At 46.7% G+C, this 17,871-nt stretch overlaps 7 protein-coding genes across 7 annotated transcripts; 3 read left to right on the top strand and 4 right to left on the bottom strand.

Moving 5' to 3' along the window:
* Positions 1 to 1,357: 1,357 nt before the first annotated feature.
* N7537_000243 (uncharacterized protein) lies at positions 1,358 to 1,702 on the top strand (the record flags this gene model as incomplete). The annotated part of the gene is made up of 1 exon (XM_056891301.1): positions 1,358 to 1,702. The coding sequence occupies one exon, from the start codon at positions 1,358 to 1,360 to the stop codon at positions 1,700 to 1,702; it is 345 nt and encodes a 114-aa protein (XP_056756296.1).
* Positions 1,703 to 2,853: 1,151 nt separating this feature from the next.
* N7537_000242 (hydrophobin family protein) lies at positions 2,854 to 3,320 on the bottom strand (the record flags this gene model as incomplete). Its single annotated transcript, XM_056891300.1, has 3 exons — positions 2,854 to 2,877; positions 2,938 to 3,011; positions 3,065 to 3,320. 3 exons carry the CDS (start codon positions 3,318 to 3,320, stop codon positions 2,854 to 2,856), a joined length of 354 nt encoding a protein of 117 aa, XP_056756295.1.
* Positions 3,321 to 5,133: 1,813 nt separating this feature from the next.
* On the bottom strand, positions 5,134 to 5,627 carry N7537_000241 (uncharacterized protein; the record flags this gene model as incomplete). Its single annotated transcript, XM_056891299.1, has 3 exons — positions 5,134 to 5,175; positions 5,233 to 5,306; positions 5,369 to 5,627. The coding sequence occupies 3 exons, from the start codon at positions 5,625 to 5,627 to the stop codon at positions 5,134 to 5,136; spliced, it is 375 nt and encodes a 124-aa protein (XP_056756294.1).
* Positions 5,628 to 7,481: 1,854 nt separating this feature from the next.
* On the top strand, positions 7,482 to 8,535 carry N7537_000240 (uncharacterized protein; the record flags this gene model as incomplete). Its single annotated transcript, XM_056891298.1, has 5 exons — positions 7,482 to 7,681; positions 7,739 to 7,815; positions 7,874 to 7,957; positions 8,010 to 8,078; positions 8,135 to 8,535. 5 exons carry the CDS (start codon positions 7,482 to 7,484, stop codon positions 8,533 to 8,535), a joined length of 831 nt encoding a protein of 276 aa, XP_056756293.1.
* Positions 8,536 to 9,760: 1,225 nt separating this feature from the next.
* pbs2 (mitogen-activated protein kinase kinase PBS2) lies at positions 9,761 to 11,684 on the top strand (the record flags this gene model as incomplete). The annotated part of the gene is made up of 2 exons (XM_056891297.1): positions 9,761 to 11,236; positions 11,292 to 11,684. The coding sequence occupies 2 exons, from the start codon at positions 9,761 to 9,763 to the stop codon at positions 11,682 to 11,684; spliced, it is 1,869 nt and encodes a 622-aa protein (XP_056756292.1).
* A 602-nt stretch (positions 11,685 to 12,286) lies between these two features.
* Positions 12,287 to 13,615, bottom strand: N7537_000238 (cobalamin-independent methionine synthase II family protein; the record flags this gene model as incomplete). Its single annotated transcript, XM_056891296.1, has 2 exons — positions 12,287 to 13,254; positions 13,357 to 13,615. 2 exons carry the CDS (start codon positions 13,613 to 13,615, stop codon positions 12,287 to 12,289), a joined length of 1,227 nt encoding a protein of 408 aa, XP_056756291.1.
* A 1,369-nt stretch (positions 13,616 to 14,984) lies between these two features.
* glr1 (glutathione-disulfide reductase GLR1) lies at positions 14,985 to 16,762 on the bottom strand (the record flags this gene model as incomplete). Its single annotated transcript, XM_056891295.1, has 3 exons — positions 14,985 to 15,421; positions 15,484 to 16,319; positions 16,380 to 16,762. 3 exons carry the CDS (start codon positions 16,760 to 16,762, stop codon positions 14,985 to 14,987), a joined length of 1,656 nt encoding a protein of 551 aa, XP_056756290.1.
* Between the last annotated feature and the right edge of the window lie 1,109 nt (positions 16,763 to 17,871).

Genomic DNA, 17,871 nt, shown 5'->3' with positions numbered 1-17,871 from the left:
ATGTAGAATATTTTCCAGTGATGTTCTGTCTCGGGCTTTTATCATATCCCTATCAACCACACCCAAAACACATTGCGCCATCATAATACTAATTCAAATTGATCTCCCAACGTTTGTTGTGTCTCCTTTTCCCAATAGCTAGTAGAATACCCATTCGCAATATTTATTATGCTCAACTGGGTCGTGATGTGCATAGCACACCCAGCACCCAAAGCGTGCCAACAGATTACTTGAAAGAGAGTCATACGCAAGATCGGCATAACTGTGCTACCCCATCGAACCAACACCGAAGGCGAGAAGCCCCTTCATGTCACATATTGCCATGTAGATAACGTTTCAAGAACTCATGGTTCGCCATTCTTCCTATCTTTCTCATTAGGATCCGTGCTCGCATGTTCTGGTAGCATGGTGTGACCACGAGTGAACCCCAACAGATCACAATCTCCTGAGTATCTCGTGAGTGGAAATGCTGTGTAATAATGCGGATGATTGAATACATGATTGAAGGACGAGTCCAAATATTCTAGGCCACCACCTCAAGTCCTGGGGCCCTGAGCAACCTTTGTAACCGGATTGATGTGTCCTGCAGTGTACCAACCACCAATGGATCAATCGATGATTATGCATTATAAAAGTTTACAATATTAGCATGCTGCTAACTATTCTACTTTGGCCTATCTAATTTACTATGCTCTTCCTTTTTACTACTTCTAACGATACGACGGTTGGTAGGCAGTTGAAAAGAGCAATTTTTGTATTCGCTTTGTGTCGTATTTTCACTAGATGGACGACTTCCAAGGCTTTGTACTGGATTAAATCATAGAACAATAAGGCTATGGTGTTCCTGCTTAAACTTAAAATAAAATGATAGCGGGTGTCGACTCCTGGCGCATCAGATATTCCGCAATCTATAGGACTGGCTTAGAAATACAAATATACGTAGGTAAAGGGTACCATATGGAATAGACGCCTTTAACCTGAGCCAGACCCCTGCAGACCACGACCCTTATCGATCTTCATTACTAGACACAAAACTGTTCATCCTTCGCTTTGTCCCAAATGGGCTCCTCACGCTTATCAATGGGGATTTATTTTGGGCCTTCCAAATGTCTAAGCATTTACCGAAACATCTTCATACTCTCCATTTTGTATTGTGCCTTTCGAGTGTCAACTTCCAATATGAAAACCCTCGGATATAATTGAAAGGAGGAAAGGAAATTGGATTTTTAATATTTCATAATAGGCTGGCAATCTCGTCGTTACACCATCACCAACCACCTCGAACCAAAATATCCATGCGGAAGTTGTGTGGCCACATATTGACTGGCCTGCTCTGGCCTGAGATCGGCTGCAATAAATGCCGTCTGAGCCGCCATACGATGCTCGTGTTCCACCAGCCACCAGTGATACATACCACGTTGTAAGAACAGCACAGCGTCGCAATAAGACACACACCAAGGGGGACTCCTATACCTGTACCGATCGTAATTACGGATGGGGAATCATGGGCTTGCGTACTGCCACTCTAGTCTGTTGCATTGATGGGCTTATAGGTTACAGTCGAGGTTGTATCGGAAGCGTTGGGATGTTCACTCGAAACAATTGGTCGCAGGAGTCACTGCCGTTTGCGCTGCAGCACCAGTTCCCTATATCAACACCAGGACACGGAAGAACGAAGTACGCGGCCGTTGAAGCTGCGTAGAGTGATAAAACCACCATGCGCTAGCAAGACCACTTTTCCTTGATAAGCGCAGTCATGATATATGGATGATATGCAAAGTTATTCACTAGCTACAATTTTACAAACAGTAGGGCATAATGAGCTCTCCAACGCCTTGTCTGTGCACCTGAATTGGAAAATATACCAATATAGCAGTTATCCCCAGCGCAGAATATACCGTTGCTTAGATATGTATCATTGGGTGTTTGGTTTGGTTTGTTCAACGCACAACAAGCACTCTCTTCTTCGGGTGGGTTGCATGGCTGATTCCACGGCATTTTGCTCCCGGTAGTAGTATTTTGCTGCAAGCGCTCAGGTGCTCATAGCCATCTAGAGGAGAATAATAGATAGGAAAAACTTGCTTAGATAACTCAAATTCATAATAGCTCGCTTTTAAGAAGATAGTGATTTTGCACTATGTTTTCCCACGGGAGAACAGCCGGGTATCAGCCTATGCTTACCTACCTTTAAGTTTCCCTAGGCTGTTTTTATGTATTGTATGTGGGGGGAGGGTATACTGAAATGGATGTTTGCTCACGGGTTTACTGTTTGGAGCAGCTCCCTTACGTTTGTGAGTCCTTCTTTCCCTATAGATATATATAACGGATTTTAGGCCGCAGACGTGAATTTCCAGATCGGAGTGCCCCCGTTATCCTCCTCACTGAGTATCATAATTTAAGGTGATTACTTACCCAAGTAGTGACCACCTGGGCACTTATTGTACCTAGTCGGTAGTCAGATCGCTACTCAGTGATGCTTCAGGGTATGTTTAGTAGTGTCAAAATAGATCGGAAAATACGGGACAGCTGTTGTTCAAGCTAAGGTCGACTGCTCACAATACGTTTGAGATTTGCCCATGTCTTAAAACATTTACCAAACCAGGAGACCGCTCTGGGTTGGGTGACTTAGATTCTTACTTTCGTTATATCGCCTAGGTGTAGTTTAATCTATGAGGGGGAAGTTGTAACGGCATTGGCTCCAGAGATTAATTAAATTAACTAACTAACTAACTAACTAAGAGCACTACTGGGTTTTCGACTGAGGTGCGCAACTCTGAAGACAGGGGGACAGTTTCCCAAATTTCTCGACAATCCATGTGCCGAATTGTGTCTTCAGTGGTAATAGGAATGAACCTAAGAGTTGTCGATGGCAGTGCACTAAAATTTGAATTGTCAGCCGCTGGAATTAATTTGAATAAGACAAGTGTGAAATCCTACCTTGCCGTTGCCCTCGGGGCAGCATGCAATGATGTTCTTGCAAGAAGGACCAGAGTCGGTGTCCTTGGTTTGAGCTGCGGCATGTTAGGATATTTCTTTTGGAGGTTCAACTTTGGGGAACTCATACAAAGGACGTTGAGGTCGTCAAGCACGCTGGTCTTGGCACAGGCGGCATCGTCGTTTCCGAGAAGGCCGTTCAGGGCACCCTTGGCGAGGAGGTTACCGAGAATACCATCGCCAGACAGGGTCTCCTTGGAATCACAGCAGGAGATGTCGCCAGTGGTGCACTGGTCCTTAGCCTCACCAAGGGCGAGGGACTCAGAGAGAGACATGGCGGTGGCGGAAGCAGCCAGGGCAAGCACGGCAGAGATAGTGAACTTCATGGTGATGTTTGGAAAGGTTGATTGGATTGGAAACTTTGGAGATGATGAAATGGATGTTTTTTATGAGGTGATAGAAGCATCGACTTTATATATGATGGTTTTTGGCCCTTGTTTCGGAAGCTGACGTATGCCACAACCGCAGAATAAGAATATAGGGTCGTATGCGGCATTTCTATTTTGCTGGGAATATACGAGAGACTAATGGCATGGAGTATCTACTACCTACGCTACGGTCTCGGGAATGTCAATCTAAGAATCCGGAATGCTCAGCCCCGCCGCTTTCTGCTTCGTCGGATCACCCGTAAACGGGACGGATAACGAACAAGACTCATTAATACGGGATGACTATTGAATTTCATGCTAAGCTTACGTTGCAAAAGTTCCTTATAGTGAATGACTCCATGAAAGATTTGATGTTAGATGCTGTTCATAAGAAAAAAGAAAAGGCCAATACAGCAAATCAAAATCTCACACTCCTTTCAACACAGTAGATATCGATATTGATTGCACAGAAGTTCATCTGTTGTGTGACTAAAGTTTTGGGGGCGTTCAAGGGCGTTCGACTTTCTGTGGTCCTGGTGGTTGATTGGGCACATTGATGTCCGGATTTAAATTCCGCAACCCCTGGTGGATCTATAGACTACAACCTCATGGAAAATGAAACTGAAACTGCGGGAAGATCACATGTCTCCCCATTTGCTCCTAGTATTCGTAGTTCCTCCACCGGTAGATAATTTCTTTCTTCCTCACGCAGCTCGATATTTCCATGTCAACGCTATTGTTTCGTAGTAGTAATATTTGCATCTATCTAACAGAAATGTATCTCAAGGAAGGTGGGAGATATTACGGCCAATGAAGTTGCAATTTCATTCGTGGCATGTAGCCATGTAGCCCGGCTGTTAATTCCGGCTAGTTTCCTTTTTGGGAATGCCGAATATACCACCAGCCTAGCGTTGTAAATTGATGTTGGAATGATCATCGATCAGTTGTGTTAGGTAAAGATTCTCATAAGTTACATTTAGCAAGACTCACAAGTGCCATCAGAGCATTTTAGGGATTTCTCATGTGCCCAATTCCTTTCACGAATGAACCAGAGTTTCTGTTGGGCCAGGAGTAATTACACACCGAATGCCGAATAATGATGATCACAGTTCTGACAGCGGGCTGTTAGGTGGGGAAATTGTTAGGAACTCGAATCTCGGAATAATGGCCATGCGTATTACAATTCAAAAAGGTAGACTGAGCTCCCAACCAAGTCTGAGACCGTTCAATGTGTGACAAGTTCTATGGTCTATTTCAAGACCCCAAACCTGGTACACGGGACTACACGGGATAGAATGGAATGGCAGTGTCCTATACTCCAATCACTAGGACGATGATATTTAGCAATCAAGCGTTCTTGACGCTAAATGATGCTTTTTTGGTTGGATGAAAAATTTACGAACAATATAAATCATCCACATTCAACGTTCGGGGTTTATTTTGTGGCTTGTGGTGGGTGGTGTTATCTCGAAAATCACTTGCACATATATATAACTATATGAATACTTTCTTTTTTTTCCGAATGATCTATTTCGCTCTCTGAACAGCTAGTAGCACCCTTATAACAAAGAGTTTGCACTGATGCTAAGCCGTCTATCTAAAAGCGGGTACTCCTTTATCTGACCTACGATAAATATATGAGATGGTTGCCGGAGGCTTTTATCGTTTTGATTCGTAAAAACTAGTAACTCGTGATGGATACAAAAGATTATGCAGGCTTTTGATTAATCCAGTGAGCACTTAGTGTTCAACACCTTGGTTGAACACACCTTTACTCCTTCCCTTTATCCCCAGAGTTGTCAATGGCGGTGCACTAGTTTTCAGGGGTTAGACACTAGCACGGTTAGAGGTGGGTATTACTTGAACTTACAGTTGTAGTTCCCTCAGGGCAGCAGGCAATGATGTTCTTGCAGACGGGTCCAGACTTGCTATCCTTGACGGAGGCTTTGAAGTTGTTAGTGCCATTATTCTGGATCCCTCATTTCGCCGGGACTAAGTTCACTTACCAAGGATGTTCAACTCATCGATGAGGCTAGTCTTGGCGCAAGGCGAGTTGGAGTTACCCAAAACACCGTTCAGCAGGCCGCCAGCGAGAAGGTTGCCGAGAAGTCCATCGGCCTTGGTCTCCTCCACAGAGTTGCAGCAGGAGATATCACCAACGTTGCACTGGGACTTAGCCTGGTCAAAAGCAGCAGAGTCTGACAGCTTGGCAGCCATGGCAACGGCCACGGTGAGAGCAAAGGCAGTGGTTCCGACGAACTTCATTGTAGTGAGAAGTGTATTGAAAAATGGTAAAATGGTAAAATGGTATTAAGATGATTTGTGTTGAGGTTGAACTACGAGGGAGTAGCAGCATATTTATAATGATTTACAAGGCTGGGTACCACTCCTATCAGGTTGATGTACATAGAGCTTTGACCGTTTGCAGGTTGAAGCTAGGTAGTATCATTTTTATTAGTATCTCCAAGCATCATGGTGGCTGTTACTTCAACATAGAGTGGGTCGAAAGCATAAGATTGGGCGATGCCTCGATTATTGAAGATTCCTACTGTAGCACTCGATGAAACGAGCAAAATCAATGACCGTCAAGCCTTGTGCAAAGGGATCTTGTATTTCTTCGATGTCTTGTTTCCACCCTCTGCAGTAATGTATTCAGAAGGATCGATAGATATTAACTAATATCTGTTAAGGCAAAACGCTTCCTCATTCTCACTGCATGAAGGTTCCTAAGCGCATTACACTGTTGGGAGGATTTTTGGTCAGCTGGGGTTGAGGTTGAAAGGTTTGTTATCGAGGCCATTTCTACGTATATCCACTATATTTCCATTTTGATATTACTTTGTCTTATTTAGCACACATACTCCGAACAACTAAAAACAGAGGTGAGTTCTGCATATATGTCATTTCATTGGCCAGCTGTCCGGAAAATACATGCTGCATCTGTCATTTGTCGCTTGCAGGGCAGGCCTCTTCCGGTCAAATGACTAAGCATGATGTCATACATTTCTTTTGAAGAGACTGTTACATTTGTTCACGTTGTATATTGTAGTACAATATACGCGGTAGGTAATCAATTGAGATTTCGGGGTCCCGAATCTTAGTCTCTTCAGGCTTCTGGGTGGCATGAAGCACTAGGAAAAATTACAACGGTGACGTGGGGGTTCCAACGAATTATGTTCAAGTGTAGATGAATATGTTTATCACTCACCCTCTAGAGGACTGCGAATAAGCCTGCATTCCCTGAATGGTCCTGGAGGGTTTGTAGACCGAATTGGTAGAGTAGCTGGTCCAACTACCTAGGTACGTTCTCGTCTATCCTCTTGCGGAAATCCTACATTCATTGTCTCTTACGTAGGATACTACCTCCACGGTCCAGATCTAGGAGATAAACTAGTGATCAAACAGGTTGAGAGGAAGAAGATTCTCCTGAATGATCTTTATTCTCTATGGAACAAAACCACTCCTGTCGATGTCGAGTAGAATTTCTGTGTGCATGGATCAACTTGTACGCAAAAGGCGTCTGGTACCCGGAGGCCTACGTGAACCAAACCATTTCAAATAGCATCAAAGCAGAAGTAGCTAAACTTTGACATGTTCCTAGAATAACAATTTCAATCAAGTCTGAATGATAAAGCTTTTGGGGTTTTTAGTTTTTTAAAGTCATAATACTACACTCGTCTATGTTTGGCAGCACTAGATGCCTCGGGAATCGGCGTAAGCTATTCGGATTGGTAACTTGCTAGAGGGTTGAGCATAAAGCAGCTAGGTAGTCCCATACACATATAACTCCCGATGTTGCTCACAGACTAATGTATTGGCCCTTCCAGCTAGAGCTGTCTTAGTCTACCTATTAAGTCGAAATTTGAAGATCCGCACATCTCCACATTTTCTTGTTTCCTCATATAGCCGTTCAATCAGCTCTACAATCCTCTATTTGATTTGGAGCGTATCAATTGAAATATCGAGGTCACGCATACACAGCTTGATGCTCGGCCCTAGATCGTCTCGGCCAACACTGCACCGACAGTGGGTCAACGGGGACACCACATTGGATACTTTATAAAGAGGGGTTATCCTATCATCCTTTTGAAACCTCAACCACTACACAAAATATCCAATATGTCTATGAGAATTGAAGACTGCGCTCAAAACCGGGAGGGCTTTCCTCGTCCATTCCCGGATACACCTTCAAATGTTTTGGAGCAGTTTAAAATGAACGGAAAGGTGGTGGTTGTTACGGGAGCTGCCGATGGACTTGGTCATGCGATAGCACAGTCTATGGCCGAAGCTGGCGCTCATGTTGCCTTGTGGTATAATTCGTAGGGTTTCCTTTATTTAATATCTGGCCTATGTTAATCGGTTAACCATGTTAACAGAAATGACGTCGCTGTTGAGAAAGCCCAGGTCCTAGCAAAGGCACACGGTATAAAGGCTTTCGCTTACAAGGTTGATGGTAAGCGGAGCTTAATGCCTACAAAGACGGTGCCAAAATGCTAAGCTTTGACCTGCAGTTTCGGAGTCCATTCAAGTATCCCAGACGATAAGAAAGGTCGTGACAGATTTCGGCAAGATTGATGTGTTCATTGCCAATGCAGGTTAGTTTCCCGAGGCGATTTTGATGTATGGCAGACAGCTGATTTAGAGAAGGCATGGCGATCTCGAAGCCCATCCTGGAACAGACTCTGGAAGAGTACCGGAAGCAAATGTCAGTGAATGGTATGAAATATGTTCTTTTAACGAAATGAAGGATCGTGATATTAACCGAGAATTAGTTGACGGCATTGTGTATTGTGCTAAATATGCTGGCGAGGTATTCGCGCGGCAAGGATATGGCAATCTCATTATTACCTCGAGTATGAGCGCACACATTGTCAACGTTCCTACTGACCAGCCTGTCTACAATGCGACCAAAGCGTACGTCACTCACTTTGGAAAATCACTTGCCCGTGAGTGGCGGAATTTTGCGAGAGTCAACATCGTCTCGCCAGGGTTCTTCGATACAAAGATGGGAGCCGGCCCCTCGGCCCTCCAGGAGGCATATCGCATGTCGTCACTTGGAAGGCAAGGCCACGTGAAGGAAATCAAGGGATTGTATCTGTACCTCGCCAGTGATGCATCTAGCTTTATGACCGGAAGTGATGTACTTATCGACGGTGGATATGTCTTGCCATAAATGTTGGGACACGTTGGATGATAAGATTCAGACGCTCGAATCAAACCAATTTGGGATGAGGCTATCAATCACAGGTTGGAGGAAACATACAATTTAAATGACGACACTGTTCCAACGAAAGAATTCGCAATGAAATTTCGGTAGAGGCGATTTCAATGTCGGGCTCAGACCTCGAATGAGACACCCCGTGCCCGAAGGCGTTTTGCCCCGCTATGTCAAGCCGTCTGTTTCCAGGTACAAATCTGATACCTTCATCTGTTTGATCGTAATCGTAGCGATAGGTATACTGAACGCGGTGTACTATGTATAGCAAAGTAAACATTCTCCAGGTTAAGCTGTTTCCCCAACTTAGAAACGAGGCCCCGAGTTCTATCGGTCCCGGGGGATGGGACCGCTTATCCGAGCCAACAACCGACAATGCTCGGGAGAACAGTGGAGTAGGATGAGTCAACGACTCGCAATGAGGTGCAGGGTCAGCACGGCCGAGAGTACTGGATTGGCACAATGATCTCAAAAGGGTACTTTGGCTTCCAATGCCGTTCCACGACTAGGGTTGTCAGACCCGGGAAACGTCTTGGCGTGGTCATTCGAACAGGCGTCAAAAGACATAGAAAACCGGGTAAACAACGACAGGGATGCATGCTGGCGTCAGCTACACAGGAATATCATATCAAATGATGAAGCCACTTTTTTTTCATCGAAACACGGCAGAGGAAAGGGGATAACACGGAGAAAACCTGCTTTTGGTTGATTGGCGCCATGTGATTGGCTGGTGTAGCGGCCCGGTTGGAGATTGAATTCCCTCGAATACACATAATAATAGAGAGAGAAAGCAAGTTTAGATTGTAGAATGGAAATGATGAAATAGAAGAAAGTAACCATCTATAAATCTATATCAAGAGAGATAGAAAGAAAAAGCCCCGAGTATGTTAGAAAATACTAGAAAATACCAGAAATGTACAATACGACGTATTGAAATCGGTTTTCCCCACGTTCTATCGCGGCCCGAACTGACTTCACATTGCGATTTCACCTATTTCTGCCCCTCCTTTCGCCCTCCGCTAGATCACCCTTCTTCGCTTTCGCTTGTCTTCTTTGTTTTTACTTGTTTGTTCTATCATAGCGCTGCCAACCGGTGCAGCCAAGTCCAAAACGGCACAATTACAGCAATCGCACCGGCCATTGGTGTCGGCTCAACTCCCCGATAGCCCACCTTCATCTCACCATGGCTGATGAACGAGATTTTGCCCCTGAAGATGTCGCGCCTGAAGCCGATGTTCCCTCCCCTAGCGATCCCACGGCTTCTCCTTTGTTTGCCCGACAGACCTCCAGCCCCGTTATCCTTCCCTCCCGCGAATCTTCGGGAACCGGGTTATCTGCCTCATCTACACACCTGGGTCAGGTCAATGCTGCGCGGCGGGGTGTTGGGACTTCGCCACACCCCAAGCCATCGATGAGCTCACAGGGTACCGGTGGATTAAATCAAGACATTATGGCAAAAATGAAGGCATTCTCGTTATCCCGCCAAGGTGCTCCGCAGCCACATCCTGCTTCATCGACGGGGCAGATTCCCATGGCCCAAGGAAGCAGTGCAGGCGGCGCACTTGCTGTCGGCATGCCTCCTTGTGCCCCACGACCCAATCCTCAAAATTGGTCATCTTCCCCTTCCGTCCCCGCCACTGGCCCTGGCGCTTTGTCGCCTCGGCCGGGAGGGATACCAGGAAAGCGCGTAAAGCCGAGTCTCAAGCTATCGGATATCACTGGTCCTACCACTCCTGCAGCAGGTACCGATCAAAAGCAGGGCGAACAAAATGGAGAGTCTGCCTTCAGCAAATACTCCGAGTTCATTGACACGAAAGAGGGCACTCTGAACTTCAAAAACAAAGCTCTGCTACACGGAGGTGGTGTCGAATTCTCGTCAGGCCATAGCTTCAAGATCTCTCTGGATGAAGTTGATCGTTTGGATGAGTTAGGCAAGGGTAATTACGGAACGGTTTATAAGGTTCGACACTCTCGCCCACATCTAAGAAAGCCAGGTCTAGGGTTGGGTGGCATTGTCAGTCGTCCTCCAGGCCACGATGAACCGAGTCCAGATCCTGGGTCGAACGAACTCTCAGGCGTAGTCATGGCCATGAAGGAAATTCGCTTGGAATTGGACGAAGCCAAATTTGCACAAATCATTATGGAGTTGGACATTCTACACCGCTGTATATCTCCATTCATCATTGATTTCTACGGAGCCTTTTTCCAGGAAGGTGCCGTCTACATGTGTGTCGAGTACATGGATGGCGGCTCGATCGACAAGCTCTACGAAGGCGGTGTTCCCGAGAATATTCTGCGGAAGGTGGCTCTGTCCACCATCATGGGATTGAAATCACTGAAGGAGGACCACAATATTATTCACCGCGATGTGAAGCCAACAAATGTCCTTGTCAACAGCAAGGGTCAAGTCAAGATCTGCGACTTTGGTGTCAGTGGAAATCTGGTCTCTAGTATTGCGAAGACCAATATCGGTTGCCAGAGTTATATGGCACCTGAACGAATCGCGGGAGGCGGAATGCAACAGTCGGGAGCGCCGAGTGCCGGTACATACAGCGTGCAGAGCGATGTTTGGAGTTTGGGCTTGTCCATCATCGAATGCGCTATGGGCAGATACCCATACCCACCGGAAACATTCAACAACATTTTCAGCCAGTTACACGTGAGTACCCTGGTAACAGTTTCCAAGTTCAACATTCTAACCTTCTCCATTTTAGGCTATCGTCCATGGAGATCCTCCAACACTACCCGTGGGATTCTCTGAAGAAGCGCACGCATTCGTCCGGGCCTGTCTCGATAAGAATCCGAAAAACCGACCAACTTACAACATGCTACTCCGACACCCTTGGCTAGCCCCTCTCATGCAGCCACCAACCGAGTCAGGTGGTGACAACGCCCCACCATCCGAGGAGCCTGGCTCCGGCGATGCCGCTTCATCCGCCATCACAGCGGATGAGGAAGTGGCCGAGTGGGTGAAAAAGCAAATGAAACTTAAAGAAGATGGCCTACTACACATTTCCGAGAAACCAGCACTTCACGCCGTCGCGCTGGATAAGGTCGGCACAGGCTCTTCCGGGGGTGATCCTCACGCTCCGTCACAAAATGACTGAGCTTACCACCAGCTATTTTGAATATTGCATCCTCCTTTTCTCCGGGGGCACTTTCACGGCGCAGGCGCCGTTTACCACGACTTACATCTCTATTGATTCCCCCTGGCCAATACTCCAATATTCTGGCGTTTGGGGTCCTTTGGAGCGTGGTCAGACCGCCGGCATGGTCATTACCCGTGTGTGATTTGAGACTATTTCAACAAATCTCCACCTGGATCTACGAGCATTTGGTTTTTTGAATGAACTGGGGATAAATTTACTGCACCCGGTCTTCACATGATCAGGCGCAAGGAACACATTTTCATACATGTTACCTGATGTTTTGCATTTGAACTGCATGTGTGGCTTTCCTGCGCCTCTAACGCAAGTGCTCTACTTAGCCTTGTAAGCATTCTAGATAGGGTATCGTTTTTGTAAATGCATTTACTATAGTCTATCAGTCTTTCAATTGAAACGATTCCATTCCAATGCTTTGCTAGTGAGCTGTTCATAAGTGCATACAAAAGCCATGTTGAATACGGATCATACATATATGCATACCCCTGTGGTTCTTGTTGCTGTTGAAACTGGCAAAGAACTTATCTCAAGCAGAATCCCCATTCTCAAGCCTCTCCCCAAACCTCATCCGCAATCTCCCTCACCAGAGTCAACTTCTTCTTTTGATGTTCAACAAGAAGAGGATATCCACTCTCATGAGTACTGAACCCACATTGAGGACTGATGCAAACCCTCTTGAGCGCCTCCTCCCTAGTCTCCCCAGACCCTTCAGCAACAAAATCAGCAGCCGAATAAACACGCTCCTTCATAGCCACCTTATCTTCCAAGTCACGTAACTTGGTACTAATAATCCCAACCACAACATTCTTGTTCTTCGGCAAGAACCTCAGTGGCTCAAAGCCCCCAGCCCGCTCAGTGTCATACTCCAAATAGAAGGTATCAACATCCAAGTCCTCAAACAACTTCTTTGCAATGATATCATACGATCCCTCAGAGAAGTGTCGCCCACCAATAAAATTCCCTCGGCAAAGATGGATACCCGTATGCATATCAGCAGGCAATCCAACGAGCGAATCATTGTACAGCTTAATATAAGCATCCAACAAATCCTCCACAGACCCCTCGTTATCAGAATCGCCTTCCCAGCCCTCCCGGAACGCCGTAGAGCAGAAATAAGCCATGCCAGGATCATCAAACTGCACGTTCCGCAGACCGGCCGCATACAGCGACGCCAGCTCGGCACGATACACCCTCGCAACGTCGGCGAAGTACTCCGCGTCGTTGGAATAGGCCTCCGCTGTGTACGCACGTCCTTGCTTGTAGCGCATGTGGAACCACGCCGGCGTGATCATCGTCAGCTTGATATTGGCCCATTCGCTCTGCGGCAACGACGCCTGCACCAGACGTAGTTCGTGCAGGTTGGACTGTGAGGTTGAGGTGCTGTGGGATAGCTTGCTGGCTGCGATCACGGAGTCGCCGGGCATCACTTTGTGGTCCTTTTCGATCAGGCTTACCACGTCTGGGTGGTAGAGTCTGAACATTGAGGCTTCGGCGTTTTGGAGACGGATTGTTCCTGGGAGTTGGTTTTAGTTTTTGTGTTTTTCTTCGCTTGGATGTTTTGTTTCGGTTGTTGTATGTAAGATGTATTTGGATACAAACAAGTCTTATCACTTACCCTGGAACTCATCCCACATCAATCCCCAGAATCGGGTGCGGTTGAACTCGCCAGAAGTAACGGCCTTGAACCCGAGATCTTGTTGCATCTTGACGACAGCACGGACGACTTCTTGTTCGATGGCAGGCAGTCCGGCGGCTTCGGCGGAGATTCCGGTATCGGCAATCTTCTCGCGCACCTCGATCAGGTTGTCTGGACGTAGTAGTGAGCCCATCTGCTCAGCCCGGAAGGGTGGAGCACTTTTAAGCTTATTTGCCATGATGTTGTATGCGGTTGGGTAGAAAGCTATCCTGTTCCAGGAGAGTTGCTTGGTACGAAAATGACTTAAATGGGGAAATACTAGATTTCATAAAGGGGACATCCCAAGCTCCCCTTTTCCCCCGGCTCTTCCCCATGTGGAGGCTCACTATTATGCGGGGCAGCTAATGTGGTGCCAATAATGGGGCTCTTGGGGAGACTTGCGGCTGTCTATTTTCACTCTTTTTCGCTTGATATACTGTAAATATAGAGAGATTTGGCTGTCATCTGTCAGCTAGAGGATATACTAATCTTCCTATCTTTTTATCCTCCTTGCCGCCCTCAACTTGGACATCAGCTTGCCGACGTCTAAGAAGAAAACGGCCCCACATACGCTATAAACTATAAACTTAGCAGATATGTACATACTAATTTTTGCCACACAACAGCAATTCAACAAATAGAAGTTTTAGAAAAATATCACAGTGGTAAATATTCAAAGTCAGTTCTGCATTCGTGTGTAGTGTAAATTGAACACCGACCGTGCAGAAAGGCACGTGCGTCCCAATATCGAAATAGCAAAATTGTATCTTTTGATACTTACAAAAAGCCTCATCCTACCTCTATATTGAAGGACATGTAAAAGACAAAAAAATAGGTAGCTTCTCTTTGATTGAGCGTGTCATCCTTAGTGCAGGGGCCATGCTAATCTTCTCTGTATATTTTCATTTGACCATATGCCCCGAAGGGCGAAAAGACTTCCTTAAAGTTCAATATAATACCCATTTTCTGGCAGAATTGTACCGCCTAACTGTTTGGGATGGCACACGTAGGCAATGTCAGCAAGTCGTTTGGGTTGCTGTGTACTGCTAATTGTCTTATTTTTTTTTGCAGTTTTTGGCATGACCATTGGTTGTATTCCAGACAAAAACTTTGGAGAGAGATATGATCAGATGAAAAGGATAATCTTGTCTGCGGGGCACCTGGCAGATGGCCCCTCCATGGGGTTTGTGTGTGATTACTCATCACGCTAGGGTACAGGGGTTATTCCAATCATGGACAACCTTGGAAGTAAGCTTAGAAGTGTGTTGGCTCCAAGGTTATAAATTTTGACTATTGAGTTTTGTATCTATGGTAGAAATTCAGTAGGTAATGTTGCACTTTTGACCTCTCAAATCCTCACTAACATGAATATGTAACGTTGAATATCGAGACTTCTATCAGCCTTTCCAAGCCCTAAGTGACTCCTTCCCGAGGTTGGGGTATTAATGTGTTTAGTTGGCTCTCTTGAGAGATATACTAATGCAAGAACAAAAGATTAAAATCATATAGATATCGGATCTTCTAGACTATTATTCACAAATATCTCTTCTTTTTCCCATCTAATAGTATTACCGCATAGTCACAAGCTCTTCAGCGCTAGTGGGGTGGATAGCAACGCAGCTATCGAAGTCCTGCTTAGTAGCACCCATCTTGACAGCAACACCGAAGCCCTGCAGCATCTCGCCGACGCCAAGACCAAGGATGTGCAGACCAACAACCTTCTCCTGGGGACCGGCGCAGATGATCTTCATCTCGGTGGGGTTCTTAGCCTTCTCCTCGGGAGACAAGCCGACATCGTAGAACATGGCAGTGAACTTGGTGTGGTAGACCTTGATCTTGTCATCGCCGTAGCGCTGGCGGGCCTCGGGCTCGGTGAGACCGACGCAGCCGACCTCAGGGTGGGAGAAGACGACTGTAGGAATGTTCTCGTAGGAGATCTTCGAGTGCTTTAACTCGGGAGGGCCGAAGAGACGGCTACCGAGTTGGCGGCCGGCAGCAATTGCAACTATGGAATTGAGTCAGTAGATCTTTTTTTTAAAAAAATTCAAGGTGGAGATCGCTACTCACCAGGAGTCAACTCAGCTTGACCGGTCACATCACCGAGAGCGTAGACACCCTCAGCTGAGCTGTTCTGGTACTCGTCAACCACGACGTGGCCACCAGCATTCAGCTTAACACCAGGGATATCCAAGTTTAGGTCTTCAACCTCGGGGGCACGGCCCACAGCCCAGAGGAGCTCGTTGACCTCGATCTCAGAACCATCATGGCCAATGAGCTTGAGCAGGCGATCCTTGCCCTTGCCATCGCGGATGAGTTGGACCTCCTTGAAACCGCCGTGGTTTCGGTGGATATTGACGCCAGCAGCCTCGTAGCGATCAGTCATAGTTTTCTGGATCATAGGGTCGAACTTGCGTAGGAAGTTCTCGCCACGGATAAACATGTGGGTCTCAACATCAACGGCGTTGAGGACACCAGCAAGCTCAACGGCGATGTAGCCAGCGCCGACAACGGCGATCTTCGGGGGAAGCTCTTCCAACTCGAAGAATCCGTCGCTAGTGATACCGTGCTCGGCGCCGGGCACGGAAGGGAGGCTAGGCCGGCCACCGGTCGCCAATAGGATGTGGGGTGCGGTGTAGCGGGCAGTGCCGGAGCCATCAGCCAGATTGACCTCAATGGTATGGGGCTCGACGAAGCCAGCACGACCTTGGACGAGGTCGATTCCTTCACGTCCCCAGTTGCGCTCGTATGCGCCGTTAAGTCGCTTGATAACGGCATCGCGGGTGTTCTTGAAGTGGGTGTAGTTCATAGCAATGTTATCGGGGATGTCGTAACCATAGCTCTTTCCAATGTGCAGCATCTCGTTGATGGTCGCAAAGTTCCATGTCATCTTCTTGGGAACACATCTAAATGTTGTTAAAAAAAAGCGTTCAATGAAGTATGTCAGCATTACACCTTGTACTCACCCTACATTGACACAGGTACCGCCAGACCGCCCACTTTCCACGATTAGGGTCTTCTTGCCATACCAACCCGCTGCGCGGCGAGCACTTCCACTGCCACCGCTACCACCACCGAGGACGATGTAGTCATACTGCTGTGTTTCGATGGGAGCCATATTGGATGTCTCTTGGTTCTTAGGGTTGGAGGAGGAAGAAAAGTGTCGAGAGATTGTAGAGAGACGATAGTTGGTAGCAATTGAGTCCGCAGGGGTGAAGCGGGGAGAGTTGATGGTCGCCAGAGTTCGATTGGTCAAACGACCAGGTCGGATTTGACCGACGGAAGACCGGGTCAGAGATGAAGAGGCTCGAAAGCTAAACCGGGATGATTGGATGGAGCGGGAGAGCATGGGGAGAGGGGAGGAGCGGAGGAGGGGAAGAGGGGTAATTATATACAGGCTGAGGTGAGAGGGGACCGAAAAGTAGTGACGGTATCGGGGTTTGTTAATTCGGCGTTGGTTCTTCCATCACCGCAGGTGATTTCTCAGCAGTGATTACGTGATCCGATCTAGATCCAGGCAGGTGCCCACGTCCGATCTTGGGATCTTGAAAGGTCGATATAAGCTTGATACGATACTTTTGGTTTATTATTGCATTCGAGATCTACACTTTGTTTACACCTTTGACATGTAATATTATTGAATTCGTAGATCGTAGATTGTATATATGATATATGGGTATAGGAAAATCACGAAAGAGCGACAGGGAGTGACCAGCACTCCAGAATCAAACTCGAGGTAGCACACAAAGAAATAATATCGATCAGACAACTCGTAACTCAAGAGCCAGGGTTGAAGCACTGGAATGAGTCAAGATTTGATTGAGACCAATAAAGGCCAATGGATGTTGAAAGATGTTTCAGCTAGAGAAGGGCCCCGGCCCCATAAATCTGAAGATGTTGGTCGGAGTATGATAGGAAGAGGTAAGAGGGTATCAAAATGGGAAGAATGTAAAAGAAGAAGCCATCAAGTCTGAGCCTATGTATATTTTGGCTCCATGTCACAACATCCAATCGAAGTGAACATATGTAACCAGTCTATTGGATCAAGGACTAGACGGCAGTTGGGGCGTGGAAGAAGGATGGTGAATATTTGCGTGGAGAGATATCAAGCAAGCATATTCTGATGACTTGTAGAGCATTCAATCCACACAATGCTGCTACTCTGTCGGTCACATTCTGCTTGCGACGGAGGGGCAGTCTTCAAATGTTGAAGGTAGTGGGAGAACCGGAGATTAACTCGTATGTTGTGTTATGAGACGGGAATACGAGGCAAGTGTGTTTCGAAGGGAAGAGAGGCATCCCAGACTCTAGAATTTAGGACCACAGTGGGTGATCCTTGCATCTTCATCTGGGGACGCTGTTGGGGCAGAACGCTATCGCGGGCGGATGACTAGTGGGTATAGGCGATAACGGCAAAAGAGATGAGGCAGAAGCAGAGAGGAATGTAGACAGAGCGTT

This window comes from Penicillium hordei (genome assembly GCF_028827395.1).
Source record: "Penicillium hordei strain IBT 12815 chromosome Unknown utg000001l_segment0_segment0, whole genome shotgun sequence".
In the NCBI taxonomy this organism is placed as follows: Eukaryota; Fungi; Ascomycota; class Eurotiomycetes; order Eurotiales; family Aspergillaceae; genus Penicillium; species Penicillium hordei.
This window is presented reverse-complemented; position numbering and strand designations above follow the sequence as displayed.